Source organism: Telopea speciosissima, chromosome 5 (assembly GCF_018873765.1).
Source record: "Telopea speciosissima isolate NSW1024214 ecotype Mountain lineage chromosome 5, Tspe_v1, whole genome shotgun sequence".
Lineage (NCBI taxonomy): Eukaryota > Viridiplantae > Streptophyta > Magnoliopsida > Proteales > Proteaceae > Telopea > Telopea speciosissima.
Genome location: NC_057920.1, coordinates 23,374,198 through 23,397,734, shown reverse-complemented (window position 1 = coordinate 23,397,734; position 23,537 = coordinate 23,374,198). Strand labels below are relative to the sequence as shown.

At 38.3% G+C, this 23,537-nt stretch overlaps 1 protein-coding gene across 3 annotated transcripts; it reads left to right on the top strand.

The window, feature by feature from the left end:
* The first annotated feature begins 10,602 nt into the window (after positions 1-10,602).
* Positions 10,603-18,162, top strand: LOC122662167 (mechanosensitive ion channel protein 6-like). 3 transcript variants are annotated; one of them, XM_043857737.1, is made up of 6 exons: positions 10,603-11,116; positions 11,153-12,674; positions 14,813-14,936; positions 16,379-16,672; positions 16,789-16,991; positions 17,756-18,162. In XM_043857737.1, the coding sequence occupies exons 1-6, from the start codon at positions 10,783-10,785 to the stop codon at positions 18,039-18,041; spliced, it is 2,763 nt and encodes a 920-aa protein (XP_043713672.1). In that variant the 5' UTR covers positions 10,603-10,782; the 3' UTR covers positions 18,042-18,162. The 3 variants fall into 3 exon arrangements, with proteins under 3 accessions (XP_043713672.1, XP_043713671.1, XP_043713670.1); XM_043857736.1 differs by having other exon boundaries at positions 10,603-11,120; positions 11,157-12,674; XM_043857735.1 differs by having other exon boundaries at positions 10,603-12,674.
* The last annotated feature ends 5,375 nt before the right edge of the window (positions 18,163-23,537 follow it).

Here is a 23,537-nt window from a genome sequence, read left to right as displayed (position 1 = left end):
TATTAGAAGTCTAATGTAGACTGACTTAGTACGGGCCAGATAGATTCTTATTGGGACTGTGATGAGTCAGACCCTATAAGGATTACTATATAAGGATAGCTAGGTCCCCCCTCTACCCATCACAAATTATTATTTTCAATTGCTATTGAGGAGTGCATTCTGGAAAGAGAGGGAGATATTCAGTGTTCATCGTCCCTGCGCATACGGTATTATCATTAGGCCAATTACTTTGGGAATATAGGAGAAGCACCTAGATCTTTGTTCTTTATTTTCCGCTGCAATCATCATCACTATGGATGCGAAACAAGGTTGGTGGTTCTATCCCTGTTTTCTATTATTTATTTGATTGTGTTCTTGAACGCCCTATGGAGATCCTGGCTTTTGGGATTTTGTCCCTATTCGGATCGATTTATTCAAACAGATTCAACTAATGGTGGCCTAAGTTTTATCTGTCAAGATTCTGTATGGTGATCACCTACTTGCTATATAAAGTCTAGCAACATTTTTTCAACCTATTGAAGGTGAAGCTCTGGTAATTCGGTAGAGATGCTCTTTGCTCATTCCCTACCTCTATACGCCCCTCTCTTTCCTTTTCTTTCCTTTTGCTTTCTAAGTAGGGGTTGGAAGCTACTCTCGTACATTCGCTTTCTTCTGGCAACACAATGCCAATTCTAAGGCAATGATAGAGTCCATATTGAATTGGATAATCAAAGCTTAGTTTCCTACTTACAGCGGGGAATTCTTGCTTCATCTTTGACTGTTAGGTCTATCTTGGAGGATATTATATTCTTATCATCCAACTTTGTTGCTTGTATTTGTACTTTTGTTCCAAGGAATATTAACTGCTTGGCTGACTCCTTGTCCAAGAGGTTTCGGTATGTGACATGTACGACTGTTTGGCCTAATTCCGATCCATGGATTAGGGAGATGTGTTCATCTTCTGTCCATGTGTAATCCATGCCGATTATGAATAAAATAATATCTTGTACCCAAAAAAAAAAAATTTACACTTGGGTTAATTGCAACCTCACTCGAACAAGTACTGAAAATTTACTAGATCATTCAATCTTAATACAAACACAATTTTTTTTTTCTTGAATTGATACGAACATGATATGATTTGACATTACAACATGTTTGACATGAAACAAACATGACATTATCCCCCAAAAAATTCCAGAGTATAGTTTTTTTTTTGGGTCATATTATAAAAAAATAAATGATCAAAAAAATGTAAAAACTATTAATAAATATACATATAAAAAAATTAAGAAAATCATTATCGTATCACTAACTGTGGAGTTGAAAATGTAAACCCTAAAAAAATAATATGAAATATGATTTCAGATCATTTTGAATTACAACAGATTAATCCGAACATAACCTAAAAACTTTTTTGCGTCAATCGAGTTTCACCCGAAACTTTTAAAACCCCAACCTAAACAAGAAACTATCAAATTGTATTTATATTTGATTTGCAATTCCTAACATTCTCTGATTAAATTCAAGTAAGATTATGGTTCGAAATGTTTGATTAGGCTTTGTCAGTTACATTAGAATGAGAACTACAAGGGTAGGATTCTTTGAAGAGAGGTATTTCTCCTCTTACATGTCCAAGGTTGGTCAAGGGTGTTTTTCATTCACACGCCGAGTTGAGCAGAGCTGAGCCGAATCATGGTGTGGTGAGGCTTTTATATATATATAATCTCTTTTTGTTTGACATTGTGCTTGGACTCCAGAGTCAGATGTATGTCATTCAATGCATCGCCGGTATCAACCCTTACCTTTGGGTGCTGAAGCATGTTAGCCCCCTATCGGTCTACCTTGTTTTCTATACGCTCTTCCTACAGACATATAAGTTTACTTCTCTTATACCAGTCTTTATATTATTTGTGTACAACACAAAGCAACAATGTATCGCTCCATACTAAGGGAAAATAGTTTTTTTTTTCAAAAACAATGGTAAAACCGTTTGATATGACTCATATCGGCATCAATATCAGGCGGGACTGATATTGTTCCTAATACCGTGATTTAAATCCTTGGTCGAATGTGACTAGTTCATCGTACATTCCACCCCATGACTTATCCACCTTTGTAATCTGGGATGTCATGAATCCTTAACACTCAAATGAATAAATTTCTTTTCACAAAAACAAAAAAAAATTAAATCCTTGGTCACCAATGTATTAATAATAAGTTAAACTCATAAGCTTAATTTAATTTAAACCCTTATCAGGACAAAAAATAATGAAGTACTCTTTCAATCATGGAAACTAAAAACCAAAAAACCTGGAATAGTGCGTCGTGATCATGATCCCTTATTTCACCAATTACCAATTAAATTAAAAAGTTCAAAGAGGCTATTCGGCGCGGAAGAAAAGGGCAAAAAGGGAGAACCAGAGAAACGTTGACACTTGAGAGTTAAGAGAGAGAGAGAGAGAGATTTCAATCTTCGATCCGGCAGTTCAGCCAAAACACATGGAAATGTTCTCTTTTCAAATCAAATTTAGTAAGAGTGGGTGAGGGAAGTCCATTCCGTTTGGGACTTTGAATAGACCTGGGGGAGGCTAAGAGTGTGATAGATTGACGTAAACAAAATCCTCCTGGCTAAATGACTAAAAAACACAATTAGAAGACGAAACACGTATATAATAGATGTCAAATATTGCAGTTACACTTGTAGACTTGTAGTAGAATTGTTCTCATTACAAGACTGGCAGCCAAGGAAATAGCATTTAAAAGATTTTTTTTTTTTTTTTTAGTGAATTTAAAAGATATTTTAGAAAATACAAAAATTTAGGAGAATATTTATGGACCCAAAGGAGGAGGATTTTTATCTTCTTTTATTACAACATGGTGCTGTATTGTATCGTGTGGTACTTCAGAGACCATGTGCCCTATGTGGGGTCTGTCGTGTCACATGACCTCTATAGTGTGGCACGATACAATACAGTACCGTATTATAACAAGAGAAGATAAAACTTCAAAGAGAGAGTGAATTATTTTATTTCGTTGGCTGTTAACTTTATAGTGTACCAGCAAAATTTCTTTCATGATACGTGGCCCAGGAAAAGAAGTTATAAATTATCAACCCAATCAAATCAAACAAAACATTCCAAATGTCGCCTGTTTTTATGGAGGTTATGTGTACACACAACCTTTCAAGTCGCCTTCACAGTCAGGTTCTCAAGCCGTAGGTGGCCGCCACTATCCAATGAGAAACGCTTTTGTAAATAACTCTTGTCTCTTGCTTTGCCGCAGAGAACTCTTACCCTTTAACTAATCAAATAACTACGAAAAGGTAGTGCGAGTCGTGTGAGACAGTAGCCGTGTTGGGGTAACAGTTGTCGTCTGTTTCTATTACCTGATGAGATGACTATGGTCGCTTTCAAGTACCCACCGCACCGCCATAATATATATTATTACGGAAACAATTTTCTGAGAGTGTAGTCTTCGCAGTATTTCAATGTGTCTATCTCTTTCCTTCTTAAAATAAAGAAAGAGAATTCTTCTCGTAAGAGAATGAGAGAGATAGACTTATAGGAATGCTAACATAAGTCACACTTTTAGACAAAGTTGCACATCTTTTTGTGTGTGGCATGAGTAGTAATCAATTTTAGAAATTAAGTAAGTTTTTTAAAATAAAAAATAGTGATGTAAAACAAAGAAATTAAGTAAATCTTCTAAAATAGAAAATAGTGTAAAACAAATTTGAAACCTACTTATCTTATGATCTATGGGATTTTTACCTAGTGGATCGAAGAAATTTTTTCAAAATAAATACCATCTTTCTTCCTCTTCAAATTGGTCTCACCACCACCACCACTTCCACGTTACCATCATTACCACCCTTCCCAAAGAAATATAGAGAATCTATTTTCATAAATTGAAATCTCAAATGAATTTTTTTATTCTTGAAATATTTCATATTGATACAATCAAAACAATTTCAATTTTTGACCAAAAATCTGTTTGTTGACTATTTCATGAAATCAATCCAAAATTGAAATAGAAATCATAATAAATCTGGCCACCATCGATTTCTACCAAACCCAATCAATTTCTAGTCAAATTATGATCAAGTGGACGATTCAACTTATATCCAATTGCAAGGTTTAAAACCTTGATTTAATCAGTTCGGTTTTAATTAGGTTCATGATACAACATATACAAATCGAAACCATATACAAACCAACTTTTCAATCAAAGTCTAACCGATTTGGTTTGATTTTGCAATGGTATCCATTCCTTATTCAGTTCACTAGGTTTGGACCCCATTTTAAATATGGAAGAATTAATTGTGGGAGGAGTGTATCTTTCACGCCAAGACACAGAAGGGGGAAAAATGACCGCCCTACCCCCATGAAAGGTAGAATTTCTGACCTCATGATGCCAAAATGTGTACTCTCATTGGCCTCTGTGCACACGCAGGGCTACGCTCCCCCTACAAAGAACACCGGCCCTTTATGTATTTAGATACTCCATACATCATCATCAACAACAAAAAAAACCCTTTTTGTTAGATATATCGATCAATTTTTTTTTTTCAAACATTAAAAACGAATAGAATTTATCATCCATATTGCTAGGACTAAGTTTGTCTTCAATCACCATCAAAGAAGAATCCCTTGACCATGACCTTCGAATGGACTAGACAAGATCTCATGCACAACTTGAGAGTCTTCTCGACTTCATCCAATAAGAGGATGCTTAATAACCCTAGGATTAAACACAGCCCAGGTGTTCCATTTTAATTTGGATGCCCTACCTTTGGCCCTTTACTGAGTTAATACAGAATGATGCCAATGGGAAGGTATACTCAAGAATGTAATCTCTTTATACTTATCTTAATATTATAAGCTCCATTTTAACCCAAAAATAAGAGGATGTTTAATAACCCTAGGATTAAGGGTGTCAAACGGGAATGTTTCGGGTAATTGGGATGGTTCTTTACCGGTTTCGGTCCCAAGAGGGCCAAACCCAGAACCGTACCATTTACTTAACGGTCCCAAACTAGGATCCGATCCTGTTTAATAATGGGACGATCCGATTCCGGTTCCTTAACGGTTCTAAGCACTCAAAGTCTCACTCTCAACAGTCAAATATGTACACAAAATTTCTAAGTATACATATAGATTTTCCAAGCATACAAATAATTGAATATATATTATAAGGATAAAATAATCAAGTACCAATTCTTAAACATACATTTACTGAACAAAAGCCCAAAATTTCCACTTACAAATCACTAACACCAAATCAAATTCAAATATGTTATAAATATTAAGTATTAACTACCCCTAAAGAAATAATTTGGGCATGTTAAACTGGTCCTTGCAATTATGGTTCTAGCCGGTTCCTTATTGGGATTTCGGTTTTGGATCAATTGGGAAACCCATCCCAGAACCGTCCTTTCCCATTTAGCAAGCGGTCCCAAAACCAACTCCCATAACCATCCCATTTAGTAATAGGACGGGTCGATACCGAGTATTACCGGGATGGTTCTGAGACGGTTCGCGGTTCTGGCCCTAAATTGACACCCTTACCTAGGATGGTGGTCAGCCACCACCGGTGTAAGAAAGTTTGCCTTTGATTAAAACATTAAAAAGAAATAAAATTTAAGCAAGAAAAGATTCCAAACCAAAATTAAACTATTTTATTTCTATTTTTTATTGCGGTTCTAAATTTAGACCCTTAAGTTTAAAATTAAGATCTCTCTCACGGTACCGCTACCTGGGGCATGTGCAATGCGCTGCCCCTGTGCCAAGAAATAGAGTGTGCGAAATGACTATCGCACCCCATGGAAAGACAAAAATTCCAGGGGGTGCGACAATCATTTCGTATACAGGGACAACGCACCGCATGCACCCAGGTAGCGTTCTCCTTCCAAAAAAGAACATTTGAAAGAAAACCATTCCCATTGAAATACATGTGGTTGTTAAAGAGAATTCTGAATCATGAGACTCACACCCATGGTTTGAGGAATTGATCTTGGCCGATCCCATATAGGTGGAACGGTATGGACTAGTGTAAAATTGGGCAAAAAAAAACTAATTTTTTAATAAAAACAAAGCTGATTTGGACCAATTCGAATCGATATCGATAGAGATTGATACCAATACCAATACCGATTACTAAAACTCTGCCCACAACCACATTGTATACGTTATATAGAGTGATCATAGGGTCACTATTTTTTGGGACAATTTAGAAACGGAAATTACAAGATAAGTAGGTTTCAAATTTGTTTTACTTCCACTACTTTCCATTTTGAAAAGATTTACTAAATCCCCAAAGTTGGTTATTACTCATGCCATGCAAAAATAAAATAAAAACAAACTTCCAAAATTGCCCAAAAAAATCTGTTCTAAACCACGATGGGGAAAATAGAAGGGAAGGGGCGCGCAACTTTCTCTACCTGTTTTCTTTTATTGTTTCTCTCACTCTTGTGTTTTGTTTTGTTTTTTTATGTTTTATTATTATTTTTTATACTGAGTTTCCTTCCACCCACCGTGAATGGGATCAACAGGGTATTTGGAACATACTAAAACCCTAGAAGGGGTTTGTGAACCCTAGAATGGTTGATGAACCTCCCTCTGTTTTTTGTTTTTTTTTTTGGTAAATTTGCAATTGTTTTTTATTCCAATAATTAAGGTGTACTTCCCTTTGGACTCGAGGCTATAGCTTTGTTTTCATATATATTTTTGGGAAAAAGGTCGCAGCGCTAAGGCTCAAAACCTTTCTCTCGACGGTTCGGTAAATACCAAGAAAAATGGCATCACTTATAGGCATCAGGTCTTCGATTAAGCCGTGGTTGGGGAAGGCTCGTAGGTGAATATGAGTTTTCTGGTTCTTCTGTTTAGAGCCCATCTTTTATTCTCTTTGTTCCTCTGTTGAAGCCTAGAAATATTGAATCATTTCAATTGGAGAAACAGCAGTCTCCACAATGGAGATTGCAGCAGCGAGGGTGCTTGCAGTGATAGAGAAAACCATTCCACGATTGGGGATAAAGATGGGTTGCAGGCGGTTTCTCCCAAGACTTGGTCGCCATGGACGCTGAGGTTGATGAGGAAAGGCACACAATGGGGTCTATAGATGAGTGAGTATCTCTCGACGGTTTGGTAAACACCAAGAAAAATGGGATCACTTATAGGCATCGTGTGCCTTTCCTCACCAAGTCTGGGGATAAAGATGGGCAGATGGGGGTGGGATGGGGTTTGTGGAGGAATATCAGTGGGTGGGGAAAGGGAATCGTTATCCTCTCCTGTTATTGCACGGTGCAGTGCTGCATTGTGTGGCTCTGTAGAGGCCATGTGGCACAGTGGGCCCCACATGGTGCACATAGCCTCTCTAGCCACCGCACGATGCAGCACTGCACCGTGCAGTAACAGGATAGGATAAAAATTCAAGGAAAGGGGTTGCAGAGGGGGTCCGCTGGTCTGGGGACAGGGATGGTGGTGGGAAAGAGGTAGGCGGTTTTACATTTTTTTTTATTATAAAACAAGCAGTTTTACATCGAACAGTTAGGATTTACCTAAAAAAAAGCAGCGGTTTAGCTTTAAGGGTTGCGTATAAGTGTGCGTTTAAGGTTTTGAGCCTTAGCGCTAAGGCTGTAAACGGATCGGATTTGGCTCGGATAGTGCTATATCCGCATCTGCAACCAATTAGCTATCGGACGGATTCAGATAGTGCTAAACGGATACAGATACGGATCGGATATTTTATCCATTTACATGTAAATATAGCTTTTCGAATAGCTACAGCCTATCCTTATCCGCATCCGTTTAGCTTTCGGACGGATTCGGATAGTGCTAAACGGATACGAACACGAATACGAAAACGGATTTCGGCTATTCATTTACACCCCTACTCAGCGCTGCTACTAGTCACCCTATATTTTTTTTGGAGGGGATAACCGGATTTTAATCGTCTCCAATTCCTAAATGTGTGGAGTGAGTGCGGCAGTGCTAGGTGGAGGTAGGGGTGTCAACTAGTCCGGTTCTCTAGCAGTTGCAGCTCTAAGGTGTCAAGACTAGATTCGGACAAATAAGCTCACCGATTCCAAATCTGAGATTCAGGACCATTAACTAATGGGTGGTCCGGTTGCGGTTCTTAATCGGGTCCAAACATGCCTTTGTTGAGCAGCTAGATATAAAACATTTTTTCCATTGGAACGAGAAATCTCAAGCAAGCTAGAATCTTTCAAAAGCAATTCATTAACTATAGGTGTGTGTCCTCTATGTGCAACAGATATGAGAGGGGTAGAATACTAGAATTTATGGGGCCAAGTGTCTTGCTTAGTCTTGGGTCATGTTCTACTAGCAACTGGACAACAACTCTATAATAACAGTCACTTTAACTATATGTTAAAATAGCAAGGATCATCTTTTAACATTTTAAAACAGAAAAAATGGTGTAAGACAAGTTCAAGTCTATGCATTTCTTCCGGTTCCAATGGTTCTTTAACGGTTCCGGGGACCAGACCCGATCCGGACCAATATTCTATCACTAAGACCAAATCTGGACCAATAAGCTATTAGATGGGTCGGTTTCGATTCCTAGTAGGACAGTTTCGATCCGGTTACCGGTTCCGGTCCAAATTTGACACCCCTAGGTGGAGGAGATGTCGACACCTTGTAGCTCGAACATCCAATGGTCCGAGCTGCCAAGTGTCGACATTTCCACCTAGCTACCGCACTGCACACTTTTAGGGAATTAGAGAGGATTTTTTTCCGTGTAATAGGAGCTTTGATTTCTACTGCTACAATTAAGGTGCATTTAAACACTTAAATGAGGTTTGGGTAACTTTGGAAGTTTGTTTTTATTTTAAGAAAAATTACATGATTAGCTACTTTTGGGTTTTCATTTACAAAACTGTCCACCCTATGTTTGAGTTAAGAAAAATAGACAAAAACAAGTTAAGGCTTACAAAACTGGACAAAATAGTGTCTCTCCTTCCCACACTTATTTTTTTAGACATTTTTACCCCTATCATTGCCTTCTCGCCTAGGCATCCTCCATTCCCTACAACCCTACCCTTGTCCCAGCCACCGCCATTCTCTGTTACCCCAAGTTACAGAGAAAAAAAAAACAAAGAGATTTTTTCAGAGGGAAACTGCCGAAGAAGGAAGGAGAGTCACTGTTTTGTCTAGTTTTGTAAAACTAAACTTGTTTTTTGACTATTTTTGTTAACTCAAACATAAGGTGGACAGTTTTGTAAATGAAAACCCAAAAATAACTAATCATGTAATTTTCCCTTTCTCATTTTTACCAAAAAAAAAAAAAAAAAATCCTTTTCTCATCAAAAAAAATATATATATTTGTAATTTTCCCTTTATTTTATTCTAATACTAATTACTAACTAATTATGGGATTACATTCTTAAGTAAATCTTTTTAAAATAGAAAGCAATAGGTGTACTTATTTTGTAATTTCCATTGTGAATCAAAGAAATTTTCTCTTTTTTAAGTAATCAAATGAATGATATTATAAGTTTTTAATCCAATAATCTAATTTTTAAATAAATTATAGCTCTCCACCGACCTTAAACTGCTACAACTATCGTTCCAATCACGCAACCCCGCTGATTTTGTGCTAGGCAGAATCTGGGGGAACCACTCCAGTGGCTTATTAATTATCATTCATTGCCATAAAGACGCGTGTCAAAAACATCAAAGGCCCCTTTGACTTAATGCCCCACACATATATTGGAATTTACGTAAATGGGGTTCAGATGGTTATATTTTAGGCTATATTTGTTTGGCAAGAAATGGAAAAAACAAAAATGCAAAGAAAAAAAATTTCTAATTTTTTTATATATATTTTTTTGAATATAAGAAAAGAGATAATCACATAAATTAATCATTGTGTCATCATGTATTTTTGTGTTAGGATTTGGGGTTTTTTGTAGGGAGTCTGGTCCCTACACGTATAGTGGGGCCAATAAGAGCATGTGCATCGGAATCATGGGAGCAAGACAATTATTTTACCCTTGGGCATGATGGTATAGGACATGGGCATTACATTCCTCTACAGAAACTTTTCTCTTTTATTTGAAAAAAAAAAATAACTGTCCGAAAATGTAGCCTACGCAAATACTCTCATGAGTCTATATTTCCCCTTCCCATATGAAAAGACACATCTACCCCTTTGTTTTGAGGAGAAGGGAGATAAACACGTGGGAGTGCCTCCATAAATCATACTCCCTAATAAAAAACCTACTACCTTTTATTTTATTAAATTTTTTTTTTCTTTTTCATTTTCGGACAACCAAACATACCCTTAGTCAGTTAGTCTGGAATTTAAGAGGAATAGACAAAAAAAGTTCTTATGGAGTCCACCGTAGAGTACTATTGGAATCCCATTGATGGAGATGGACTGCACATTTTTCTTTGTCTATATTACAAAAAACGAAAAACAAAAAAATCTATGCCTTTCAAGCCAAACAGTAAAGACGATAGTGGCATTATCGAAATTAAACTTAAAAAGAAAGGTGAAAAATTAAAGGTGAGCGTCTTTTGGAGGTCTGAAAGAATAAAAAACAAATCTACACTCTCGCTCGTCTTTTCTCGTTCTGTCTGCGGGTTTTAAGCTTCTTTAATGACAGATTGACGACACGCGTCCATTTACTTTCGGAAACCCTGAATTAAAGAATTAAAAACCCATCAAAGAAAATCTCGACGACGTCGTCGTTGGTTCTGAGTGGCAAGGAACGATCGTTTTTTTTAATTTTTTGGTCAAAATCAGTCTTCTTTTATTTGAACCTGAAGCTCTGCATTCATGGATTCACTGAGAAGGTCATTCAAGTCACACAGCTCGTACCGGAAAATGTCTCCGGGAGGAATAGGGCCTGAATCGTCTTTTGAAAAGCAACCAATGCTTCCAATTCCTGATCACGAAGATCAAATCACCAAATCCGCCGACCATGGCCATCGGGGAGAGTTCGTCGTCAAGATCGACGGTTACAATGAGAGTAACAGTAAGAACAACAATGTCGAGCAAGTTTTGGAGTCAAGCGAGAGTAAGATTTGGAGGGAATCCAGTTACGACTTCAGGATAGATGGCGGTGCGGTGGGCAGAGATGGAGGCAATGCGGGACAAAATGGTGGCGGCATGGACAGTTTCTTCTTCTCGCAGCATCCGGGGAGTTTGGAGGATCCTCCGTCGAGATTGATTGGACAGTTCTTACACAAGCAGAAGGCTTCCGGGGAGATGGCGCTGGATATGGATTTAGAGATGGACGAGCTTCAGAGTGGGCTTGATCGAAACTTACCAGCCGTTATAGAGAGTCCGAAGGATCTCAAGGTTTCTTTCCAAGGGGCTTCCAGGAATCACATCGAGATCTCCTCCGAATCCGTCCAGCCAGTGCACGATGACGATTCATCCGATGAGGAGAAGCAGCACAAAAATCAATTACCACCACGCAGTCCGAAATTAGACGGTCATGAAGGTGGAAGTGTTGGTGGTGGTGGAAGAAGTGGGGTCGTAAGATGTACCTCGAATGCAGTATTCCGGCCGACTTCGGGCTTGTTGAGGACTAGGACAAAGTCGAGACTGATGGATCCTGTGGGCGAACCAGAACGAAGATCTGCTAGAAATACAGCAAAGTCAGGAATACTGAAAGCTGGCAAGTCGGGTATGATGGTCGAAGAGGAGGAAGAAGACCCTTTCTTAGAGGACATCCCTGAGGAATTCAGAAAAGCGAAGCTCAGCGTCTTAACACTACTTGAATGTGTGAGTCTCATTTTGATCATCGCTGCCTTTGTTGCCAGTCTTACAGTCCCTACTTTACAGAAGAAGCTTGTCTGGAACCTCCATCTATGGAAATGGGAGGTTCTAATTCTGGTTCTTATATGTGGACGGTTGGTCTCTGGCTGGACAATACGGATTGCCGTCTTCTTCATTGAGCGAAATTTCATGTTGCGGAAGCGGGTTCTGTATTTTGTTTATGGGGTGAAGAACGCTTTCCAGAACTGCATTTGGCTGGCTCTGGTTTTGATTGTTTGGTATGCGATGTTGGACAAGAAGGTGAGGAACGATGACCAGGCCAAAATCTTAACGTATGTTACCAAGATTTTGGTTTGTCTCTTGGTGAGTACGGCGATATGGTTGGTGAAGACCCTCCTCGTTAAGGTCCTTGCGTCATCATTCCATGTGAACGCCTATTTTGATCGGATTCAGGATTCATTGTTCAATCAATTCGTGATCGAGACACTCTCAGGAGCCCCTTTGATTGAACTTCACCATACACAAGAAGATAATGAAAAGTGTATGGCTGAGATTCGGCAACTGCAGAATGCGGGAGCAACCATGCCAGCAGACCTTCGAGAAGCTGCTCTCCCCTCGGTTAAGGGTGGGAGGGTGATAGGGAGTGGAGGACTACAGAGGAGCCCTAGAGTCATCAAGAGCCCTAAGTCGTCTGGTCCAGTTAGCAAGCAACAAGATGAGGGGATCTCAATTGATCACCTGCACAAACTGAACCAAAAGAATATCTCCGCATGGAACATGAAGAGGTTGATGAATATCATTCGTCGTGGAACCATTTCCACTCTGGATGAGCGGATATTAGAGTCAAGTGAACATGAGGAGGCAAATACCCAGATCAAAAGTGAATTTGAGGCAAAAGTTGTCGCAAAGAAGATCTTCCGCAATGTGGCTAAACCCAGGTCTAAGTAAGTCTTTTATTCCATCTCCTCGACGGTTGTTTACAGTTTTACTCCGTGTTGTTGTTGCATAATTGCATATATTTTTCTCTACATAAATTTTAGAAGTGGAGGTAGTTTTACATAATGATTTCTGCTTTTGAATTCCCATTCTTGCTTTAGGTCTAGCAAGCTCTGTTTTTTTTAATATGGTTTTGAGTTTGATTCCTTTTCTGTAACTCCCCATTCCCCCCCCCCCCCCAACCCCCCAAAAAAAAACAAAAAAAACTGATATTTCTGTGGCAAATTAACTGCATGCTTGATACTTTATGCATTTAGAAAGCTCATTGACCTCCAGGGGAATGAGGACCTAATACTTCAATAGGATTATTGGGTCATTTCTTTCCAGGTCCTTTTATTCAACATATTCTACCTCCATTTTGGGATGGTTATATGAGTAGCAAGGTTTTGAATCGTTTATACATAACCTTGTTTGGTGATAATATTTCATGTAAATTTCAGAATATCTAGATTAAAAAAAATAAATAAACAAAACCATAGGAGAAAGCAGTATTACACAATTGCCACTAATAGAGGTTTGGTGTCATGTCGGGCTTCTGTGCCACACATGGTGGATGTTCACTATGGTCTCACCTACAATTGCACTGGCCAATACAGATATTATATGGGGTTAATGTCAACACAGTAAGATGAACAGTCTAACTCATTCTCTTGGACTACGATTAATATTAGAGAAAGGTTTCAACAAAATTCAGTAGATTTGATAGTTAGAATAATCTAATTGTCAGCTTAATTTTGACCTAAAGGATCTTTTCTGATGCGGCCAACCATGGATGCATATAGTGCCTTCTCTGCTGGCAGTGTTATAAATTATGACTTGTAGTTTCCCTCCCACTATTAATTCTATATAATTTTAATGAAATGTTACATCACTGCTTTAGTCAATTATGGTATTGGTGGTGTCATGGAAAGAGAACTCGGTCGAAACCTGTCGAAACCACCAAGATATCTCGGTTGCGCAGGTTTCCAAGACGAGTTGGCCAGGTACTTGAAAAAATGCATAGTTTCGACCGAGATGTTGGTAATTTTGCAAGTTTTGACACTTATGCCCATCGAAACTTGGGGAAACCTAGCTCAAAACCCTTGTTTCGACTGGTTTTGACAGAGACGTTGGTAATTTCACAAGTTTCGACACTTGTGCCCATCGAAATTTGGGGAAACCTGGCTCGAAACCAGGACAGATACTTATGTATGCCAGTAACCAGGTCAGAAACCAGGACAAACACTTCTTTATGCCAAATATCATTTAAGTAAATGCCAAATATCATTTAAAAATAGGGGAGGTATTTGCTTATTTATGAATAATATCTTAAGTAAATGAAATACAAATACAAAACATTTACTTAAATGATATTTGGCATAAATAAGTGCTTAGTCTGACAACTGTGACTCAGTACACTGTATGTATACTAGTAAACTTGGGTAAAAAACCACAAGTATCATTTTGAGTGTTTTTTTTTGTAAAAATAGTTCATGCATTGTGTTTAGAATGTAAAAAATAGGCTGTATACAATCAGATCAAACAAAGCATTTCTGGGCTTTGAAACCACCAACTCGAGTTGGCTGGGAAAAAAATCATTGGTTTCGACCAGTTTCGATCATATCTCGGTTTCTAGCTGGTCAAAACCCGAGATCTTGAACCTTGATGTCAAGTCCAGAAGTGCCAAAACTACCTTCAGTAGGAAAATTAAAAAAAAAACTAAGCACTTCATCATTTGCATGACTATATGAGGGGATCTACACTCTGTTTGGTTGCTGCTGAAATGGAACTTTTATGTTTTAGTATGCCATAGCATTAAATGCATCGGATCTTTCTCTGAAAGAGAGTCATCTCCAGTCTATCACCAAGTATAAATACATAATTGCAATGATTTGGTCTCATTTAACCTAAAAATGACTATTATATTTTCTTTATTGAATAACCAGTACAATTTGAAATAAGTCCACCTGAAATTTCACTTCATGTGTGTGAATAATAGTGCAAATTATGCATCATGTGCATGAATAATAACTATTGAACTCTTTTTTTTGGTTGAAATAACCATTGAACTTGCCAAAGTATAGCTAAGTTCTTTTTTCTGCTATAGGTACATCTACCTAGAGGATCTGATGCGTTTCATGAGAGAAGATGAAGCTGTTAAAACGATGAGCCTCTTTGAAGGAGCAAAAGATAACAAGAGAATCAGCAAGTTTTCTCTCAAGAACTGGGTCGTAAGTAATCGTTTTCCAAACTGGCAACAACTATTATTCATGCAGCATGTCAAAATATTCATATGCGTGTGCATTATTTCATTTTTCTTTATCTGCATTGACTCTTGGTCAAAATATTCAACAAATGAGAGATAAAACTATAGTAGGCTCAAGTATGGTACTATGGTTCTCTTACTCTCAAGTTCAGTAGTATTTTTCTTATGTAATAGATGCATATCAGATATCTATACTCAACAACTAGATGTCCAATAGGCATCTGGATTTGGTACTGCTGCAATTGGCACCAAATCAAAATCATGTTGGGCACTTTTTGTTGGTGGCAGCTATTGCTCAAGATCCCCCAAAATTTGCAGTACTTCTGGTGGCAAATCTTGACCTTCACTGTGTTGGTTGTCTCTATTCTCCTAGCAGTCAGCATATACTTCACACCTTTCTCTTCACTTTGTTGCTCAAATTAATGGGATGTCAGAAAACACATGGCTTTTGCTTCTTCCTTTATAGGTTTTAAGGTTATCTTCTTATGTATAGTTATCTGTAGTAAGCTTCTCCGTCTTATGGTCATGCAAGTTTTCAAAATATAAGAATGGCATACATCAAATGGAGCTATATCATACCAAGCATTATCTTTGTAGTGTCCCAAAGCAAACTTAACATCACAATCAGTAGTAGGATATCACTATGCTTTTGGAACCAGGCAGCAATGTACAGACTGAAAGGCTTTTCAGTGTGCAGTTCAGCTTTTTAATAATTTATTTTGCAGTGATATTGTCATAATTCTGCCTCCATCAAGATTCAGATTTCAAAACTTCCAGCACAAGTAAAACGAGTGTTGAAGTTGTTGTGCCCTTTGCCAATTCTCAACTTCTCCACTTTGGATGTTGTTGGTATTCTCCTCCCTATTAAACTTTCCCCTTTAGAAGGAAATGTGTGGACACCATCCTCATGCCAATAACTCTTTCGTCCTTGCTTCAAGGATCAAGGTATTGGGATCATTCATGATTAGCCTGACCAAATTTGTACCGGTCCTTGAACATTGCTAGGCTCTGCAGATTTCAACTTTTGCTTTGGACATGTACAAGAAGCATGACCTTTCTCTCCAGAAGTGAAACCATGCATTTTAGACCTGCTATCCATCTCATGTAGACTTATTACCATCTCAACTCAAGAGTTAGATATTTAGCCACTTTCTTCCCTTATCACTGTCTCAGCTCAACTAGCTCATCAGAGCTCTGTCCCGTTACTAGTCACAACCCCCCTTTTCTCTTGGTGTGTATGTGGGTGCAAGTGGATGGACACAAAGTGCAGAGCTTTGATGTGTCTGGTCTTTGTGTGTGTGTGTGTGTGTGGAGGGGGGATTCCCTTTCCTATTTTGTTATTGTTTTTGTTCAAGTATATTGCTCTATTCATGACAAGCTTGATGTGGTACATCCTTGGACCCACAGGTTAACGCATTCAGAGAAAGGAGAGCCCTAGCTTTGACATTGAACGATACAAAAACAGCCGTAAACAAACTTCACCATATATTAAACATCGTAGTGGGAATCATCATCATCATTATCTGGCTTCTTATATTGGGAATTGCCACAACTCATTTCCTTGTCTTCATTAGCTCGCAGTTCCTACTTGTGGTTTTCATCTTTGGGAACACCTGCAAGACTACATTTGAAGCAATCATTTTCTTATTTGCAATACACCCATTTGATGTGGGTGATCGGTGCGAAATACAGGGAGTTCAGGTACCATAACAAATTTATTCATCTGTGTATGGTGTATTGCTGGTTGTGTATGCATATGCATAAAGGTGTGTGTAGAGATATTATAGGACCCTAACTTCTGGCTTTGTGGCTTATAGATGATAGTAGAGGAGATGAACATCTTATCTACAGTGTTTCTAAGGTATGACAACCTGAAGATCACATACCCGAACAATGTTCTTGCTACTATGCCCATCAGTAACTACTACCGCAGTCCTGACATGGGAGATGCCATTGATTTCTGCATCCATGTTTCCACTCCACTTGAGAAGATTGCTATCATGAAACAAAAAATAATAAGGTATGTCCAGAAACTGTTTCCTCTGTGTGTGTGTGTGCTTTTTGTCTTTGCTATTAGTCTTTTTTGTTGCCTCTTGCTTGATATTGAGAGATTGCTTGTCATTTTGAAGGTAATACAACATATTTTCTAATTAATATATTTGAGTATTAGGGATAACTTGATTCATGGTGGAACAACTCACCAATTTTAACCATCTTATAATGATATGACTTGTCCTTGTTTTGTCCAACATCACCTGAACCCTAACCTATTTTATTGCATTGGTTTAGATGATGCCTTTGTACACAGCTTCTTGTTTTGAAAGTTGGGTTGTGGTTTTTGTTAGAGGTGTTTATAGGCAGCTCGCACTTTGAAATACCCTAAATTGTCTTTTTAAATGAGATCTATCCTGAAATTTTCATTGTTATGGATTTAGATTGTGTGAGGAAAATGTTGCCATGCAGAAGGTGGATCCTTGAGTCAAATTTTGAACGTTGCTTTGGAATTTTGATTGATTCTTCTTCTTCCTTGCATGTGGCATGGATTGAGGTGATTTGAGTTTTTGATTCCATAACATTATCTGGTAGTCTCCTAGCTTTAGTGATTTCTTCTGCAAAGATGATCTCAAAATTAGCATGCATCAAATGGTAGGAATCTTCCAGATGTGAAAATAGTGAGATTCCTTAGTGTGTCTCAGAACTATACTCAATTTATTTTCCAGGAAAATAATCATTTTGCTGAGTTAGATCCTGATCTGATATTATGTTGGCTGCCTATCCTTTCAGGTATACCGAGATTAAGGAGGACCATTGGTGTCCTGGTGCGATGGTTGTGCTAAGGGATGTCGAAGACATGAACAGACTAAAGATATCAGTCTGGTTATCACATCGAATGAATCATCAAGACATGGGGGAAAGGTTTGCAAGGAGGGAACGCTTGGTAGAGGAGATTGTGAAAATTCTGAAGGAGCTTGACATTGAATACCGAATGCTTCCTCTTGATATCAATGTCCGAAATATGCCTGCTATAACCTCTACACGCCTTCCATCTAACTGGACTTGCTGTGCTTAAAGCAAACGAATCTTGCAGAAGCGGTTTACCTAATGTTGATCCTCTTGACAACTACAGATGCAATGGGGCTCGACAACCAAGGAAGGTGAGAGATCAAGCTATATGAGGGAGACCATGACGAGGACGGGAAGGGTAATTTGGTTTCCCTTGCCCTGCCTTCCAAAGGGTTCTTTCTTATTCTTCTATAACCCTCGTCCCCTTTTTTTCTCTTTTAAGCTGATGGTGATTCTTGTGTATTCCCCACACCATTTTCTCCTACTCTGGTCTCTTGGTATAATCTTGTAGAGAGAACTCAACTTTTTGAAAATATTGTTGTGGATTTTATTACTATTCAAAAAATTTTCTTTGCAGGAGTCGACTCAACGTGCAAAAGGGTCAAATGGTGTAGGGACCCATGGCCATTCCTGCTGATCCCATTGTTGGCCAAACAACGGTCCAGGGATCAAACCATGGTTCCCTAGGGAGACCAAGATATTTATCTTTAGGGTTTTGCACGCCTTGGGTTAGCCCATGATGTCCCATGGGTGTCCTATTTTAATTTTAGGGTTTCCCATGGTTGCCCATGGGAACCCTGGTGCATCCCTATTAGGATTTCTCCTTCCCTATTGCATTCCATAAAATTAATTATCACAATAGGGACGAAGAAATTCGTCTCTAGTCCATCACATGGCAAGAGGGATTCATCTCATACTCGAATGTGCAGTGAAAATTAATCGATTCGAGTTTCTTTCGCATCCCATAAATATTAATAATCAATGAACAGAAGGAATTAATAAAGAACTGCTAACCTGGTGAGCCTCAAGTGTTGCTCTTCCAATAGACAGTGGTTCTTCCTCTAATGAGCGTTCCAAGCAAACAGATATGAACTTCCAATGGTGCTACCAAGGTTCTACACGTCAATCCCAGATGCCCTTAAACTTCTTAGCACAGATCTAGGGTTTCACAAACCCTAACTCTCAAACACAGGTGAGAGAAGCAAGAAGAAGAAGAGAGATCACAAGTGGGAGAGAGAGAAATCAAAAATGTAGGAGAGAGAGTGTCTGCTCCAAAAACGTGGAGAGCTGCTCTCTTCTGCGTTTTATGGTTCCCTATTTATAATAATAGGGTTTAATTAAATCCTAGATAGATTTAATAGAGCCCTAGTGAGAGTCTGACTCTCTCTCTCTCAGTCTGGCAGTTCTGTTTAAACTCAAAGTGCTACACAGGTGAAGAAGCAGAATCTAATAGGGAAAGTATTAATTAGATTCTTTATTTAATTATTAATGGATAATTACAATTAGCACCAAATCCATTAATTAAATAAAGAGCCAATTAATAACAATTTATCATATACAACTCCCCCACTAATCAACACCATCATTATGGAATCTAGGGCATGTACACATGTACTGCCAAACCCCAATCCATAGTACATGTCCATATAAGAGCGTCTGTGCATCCGATCGGGTCCCGCAAAACTCGATAAAATACTTTATTTGAAATAACTATAAATAATGTATCATTTTATGTAAAATAAATTTTGCAAAACCATTTCCAAAACGGTACTGGATCCAGATTCTGATCCGACCATGCATAGACAGCCTCTATCTTGGTGTTCCCCAATCGGGCAGTGGTGACCGTGTTGGATAACTCCTTCACTCACAAAGTGTTCACGCATTCCCAGAACACCGACTTTGACTTGCTTGAGTCTCAATCATTGATGAACCAAAGAATGCGATCACACTTTGCAGTGACAGGGTTCCCTCAGGTACAGAGTGTCGGTGACACATGTCTATCCCTTCCTACATCTGGCAGTAATACATGAGGGAATCGACAAAGTAGATTCTTCGCCAATGCACACATCAAACATGTGAGCACTTGCATTCGTACCCTGACATCACATGTCTAGGCATACCCAATGCGACGACCATATGATAAGGGTGCCCAGCCCAAACCCTAGTCGTGACTACCATTTTAAGTATAACTTAAGGACACATAATGCTCAAAAAGTTTATATTGCATGTGATAATATTAAACTAAAATGTATAAATGTTCAATACAAAAGTGAACTGGGTTGAACCAGACCGAACTGGGTTTGATGGACACACACTTGTCCAACACCCATAAAAGTAGGAAAACCAGCATGTCGTGGCCTGGGTACGGGAGAATGAGAAAAAAGCAAATATTAGTGGCTCTGTTGAGCAGGCTCTGCATTTGCACATCTTCTTTAATGCAAGGATGGCCACTGTTGACTCCCAGAGATATCTAGTTGATCTATGGTATCTCTGTTTTTCTTGGCTATGCAACGGATGCTAATCGAATTTGGATTCTCGACTATCTGTTTACATCCTTGATTTGTGTAATTTGGATCTTCCTACCTCTGGTGGATATGATTCACTCTCAATCCATATCTCTCAGGTAGTCTCATACTCTCATGATTCTCATTTATTCATTCTTTAGAATTTGTTGAATCTTAAAAAACCCTTAAGATCTTTCGCTCTTTAATTTTTTTTATTTTTAGTTGAATATTTATTCAGATTGAATAAATATTTTAGGGTAAATTACACGTCACCCCTTGGTTTTCAAACGAAACTCAAATCATCCCTTAGCTTTTGAAAATACTCATCCGTCCCCTTCTATAGTAACGGTGTTAGTTTGTTGTTAATTATTGGTGTGAAAGGATTATTTTACCTTTGTACTAAAACATTAGAATTAAATTTACAATGCTACCCTTCAGAATCTATGTTTTGATGTCAAGGGTAGTTTAAGAATTTAAATTTATTTAACTGGCTGATATCATCACTTAACAACATAAAACTAATGGTAGGGGACTAATTTGTCATATTGGGGTCTAATACATGGGGTGATTTGAGTATTTTCAAAAATCAAGGGGTGATTTGAGTTTCGTTTGAAAATCAGGGGTGATGTGTAATTTACCCAACATTTTTCTGAATTATTCGAATTCAAATCTAGATACAAGAGATTCTTTTGAAACCGTTTGAGCTTATTTGTTGTTACTTGTGCTTAAGCTTAAATACAAGAGGTTCTTTTGAAATCCCACCACCTAACACCTTGCCTCTCTTCTCAGCTTCATTGGGACTATTGACTTCGAATGACAGAGAGGTCGAGAGGTGTCGACATCAATGTCGGGATCTCATTAGAGAAGGACTCGACATGATAATTGGTTTGATTTGGGTTTGGGAATGGTTTTAAAAATCAAGAATCAGATTGGTGAATTGGCCGTGACTAATCCCAAATTTGATTGATTCGATACAACTAATTCATGCCAAGGAACCCCAGAACCGATGAGTTTTCAGATATGAGGGTTGATTCTAGGGTTCTTAGGATCAATTCAGTCTCGAATTCCGTGTTTTAAAACGTTGGGTTTGAATGCATTACAATTTGAATCGATTAAGAACCAAATGGATTGACACCATTAAGTTAATGTTGGTTTGGTTTTGGTCCATTAAAACTTCAATCCATTAAGAACCAAACCGGATGACACCTTTAACCTAAAACATGGAATCCAACACACTCATAGATATTAAACCCATTCATGCACGTATGTAGGTCCCGTTACTCCCATTATAAGTCCAGTATTTGACTGACTTCGCACTCCCACTAAATAATTGCTTGGAGAGGTATCAGAAAAAGGTAACAGCGTTAATCTACACAAGTCTTTCTTAGTTTCTTTCTCCGTCTCCTTTTTTTCCCATATAAAGTCTCTCCGTCTTTTGTATGTAAAATGACAAATCCAACCATCTCAACGTCCAAATCTTTTAAAATATACCAATTGAACGACTCACATTCTTCCAATTGTCATATCTGGCATTACCTTGGAAAACAATCCACCTCTAGCCTCTCCCACTCCATAAAGAAAACAAAGAGAAACCGAATGACCCCCAAAAGACGAGTCTACGTGCATTTATTTCAATTTGGATCCTCTACTGTTAGGCAGGTAGCGGTCATTGTACTGCCAATACCTAGACAGGGGGTGAAATAACTGCCCTGCTCCGGCATTGGGTAGGGCAATCATTTCACCCCTGTAGGGTGTAGGCAGCACAATAGCCGCTATCTACCCGGCCATAGAGGATCAGAAGCCCATTTATTTTCCGTTCAAGGAGACTCTTTTCTTTCCTTCGTCTCCAAGTTCTCTCTCTCTCTCTCTCTCTCTCTCTCTCTCTCTCTCTTCACCTTATAGTACTCTCTCTTCAGTTCTCAGTCTTCTTCATCCCCTCTTCCTTCACACACTGTCTTCCTTTGTGTGTAAGATCAGTGAGTTATTGAGATCTTGGAAGGTTTAGCAATGGTGATGACGCCAAAGGAAAATATAGAAGAGATAAGGAAAATGAAGTTCTCATTAGTGCTATTTATTTGGCTACTTTGGTCACGTAAATAACTAATCCTTACGCAACGACTCCCTAATGTCCACTTATTTCCTCCCTTCTTGAAATTGTCTTTGTCACAAACTGAAGTGATCTTGTTAGAAATGCTAGGGTGTGGATCATATCAAAAAGTCTACACATACCAATTATTACTGATCCAACTTTTATCCCTTAACTCTTCCTCAATCTTCTCTCCGAGAATTGTGTAATTGTAATATTGTAATCCTAGATTTATTTGTTTCTCTTATCTCTTCCTCATTATAGGAAGTTATTTTTATCTTGGGAGAGAATCTCTCAACGAATTTGTAATTAGTTGTATATAACCATAAAGTGATCTCTTGAATAATCAAGGAAATCAATTTTCCTCTATCGTCTCTTTATAATTATCATTTTGGGAAAAATCCATTTTATCTATTCTTCATGTGTTTGGATGAATTAGTCGATTCAAGTTAAAATTAGCCGATTCTGACTGATTTGATACAACACAATCGATTCATGCCAAGGAACCCTAGAACTGAAGAGTTATCAGATATGAAGACCAATTCTAGGATTTTTGGGATCAATTCAATCCCGAAATCTGTGTTTTAGAACGTTGGATTTGAATACATTACAATTTGAACCGATTAAGTACCAAATGGATCGACCAAACCGGATGACACATGGAATCCAACACACTCATACATTCTAAACCCAGTCATCTACGAATGTAGGTCCCATTACTCCTCCAATTATAAGGCCAATGTTTGACTGACTTCGACTCCAAATAATAATCCCACTAAATAATTGGTTGGAGAGGTATCGGAAAACGGTACTGCTTTAATTTTTTCTCCAATAAGTCTCTCTCCTTCTTTTTAGGTAAATGACCAATCCAACCATCTCAATGTACAATATCTTTTAAAATATACCAATCTAACGACTTACACTCTTCCAATTGTCATATCTCGCATTGCTTTGGAAAATAACCACCCTCTGCTACTCCATGAAGAAAAGTAGAAAACAAAGAGAAACTGAATGACCCCGAAAGACTAGTCTACGTGCATTTATTTTCCGTACGAGGAGTCTCGGTGGAGTGTGGTCTTATTTTCCGTTCGTACAAAAGCATAACCTCTCTTTTCTTTCCTTCGTCTCCAAG

Excerpts from the sequence above, each read along its gene's own strand:
- LOC122662167 (XM_043857735.1), top strand. The coding sequence starts at position 10,783 with ATGGATTCACTGAGAAGGTCATTCAAGTCACACAGCTCGTACCGGAAA. Across the intron at positions 16,673-16,788 it reads GCGAAATACAGGGAGTTCAG|ATGATAGTAGAGGAGATGAA; the intron begins GTACCATAACAA and ends TGTGGCTTATAG. Across the intron at positions 16,992-17,755 it reads ATGAAACAAAAAATAATAAG|GTATACCGAGATTAAGGAGG; the intron begins GTATGTCCAGAA and ends CTATCCTTTCAG.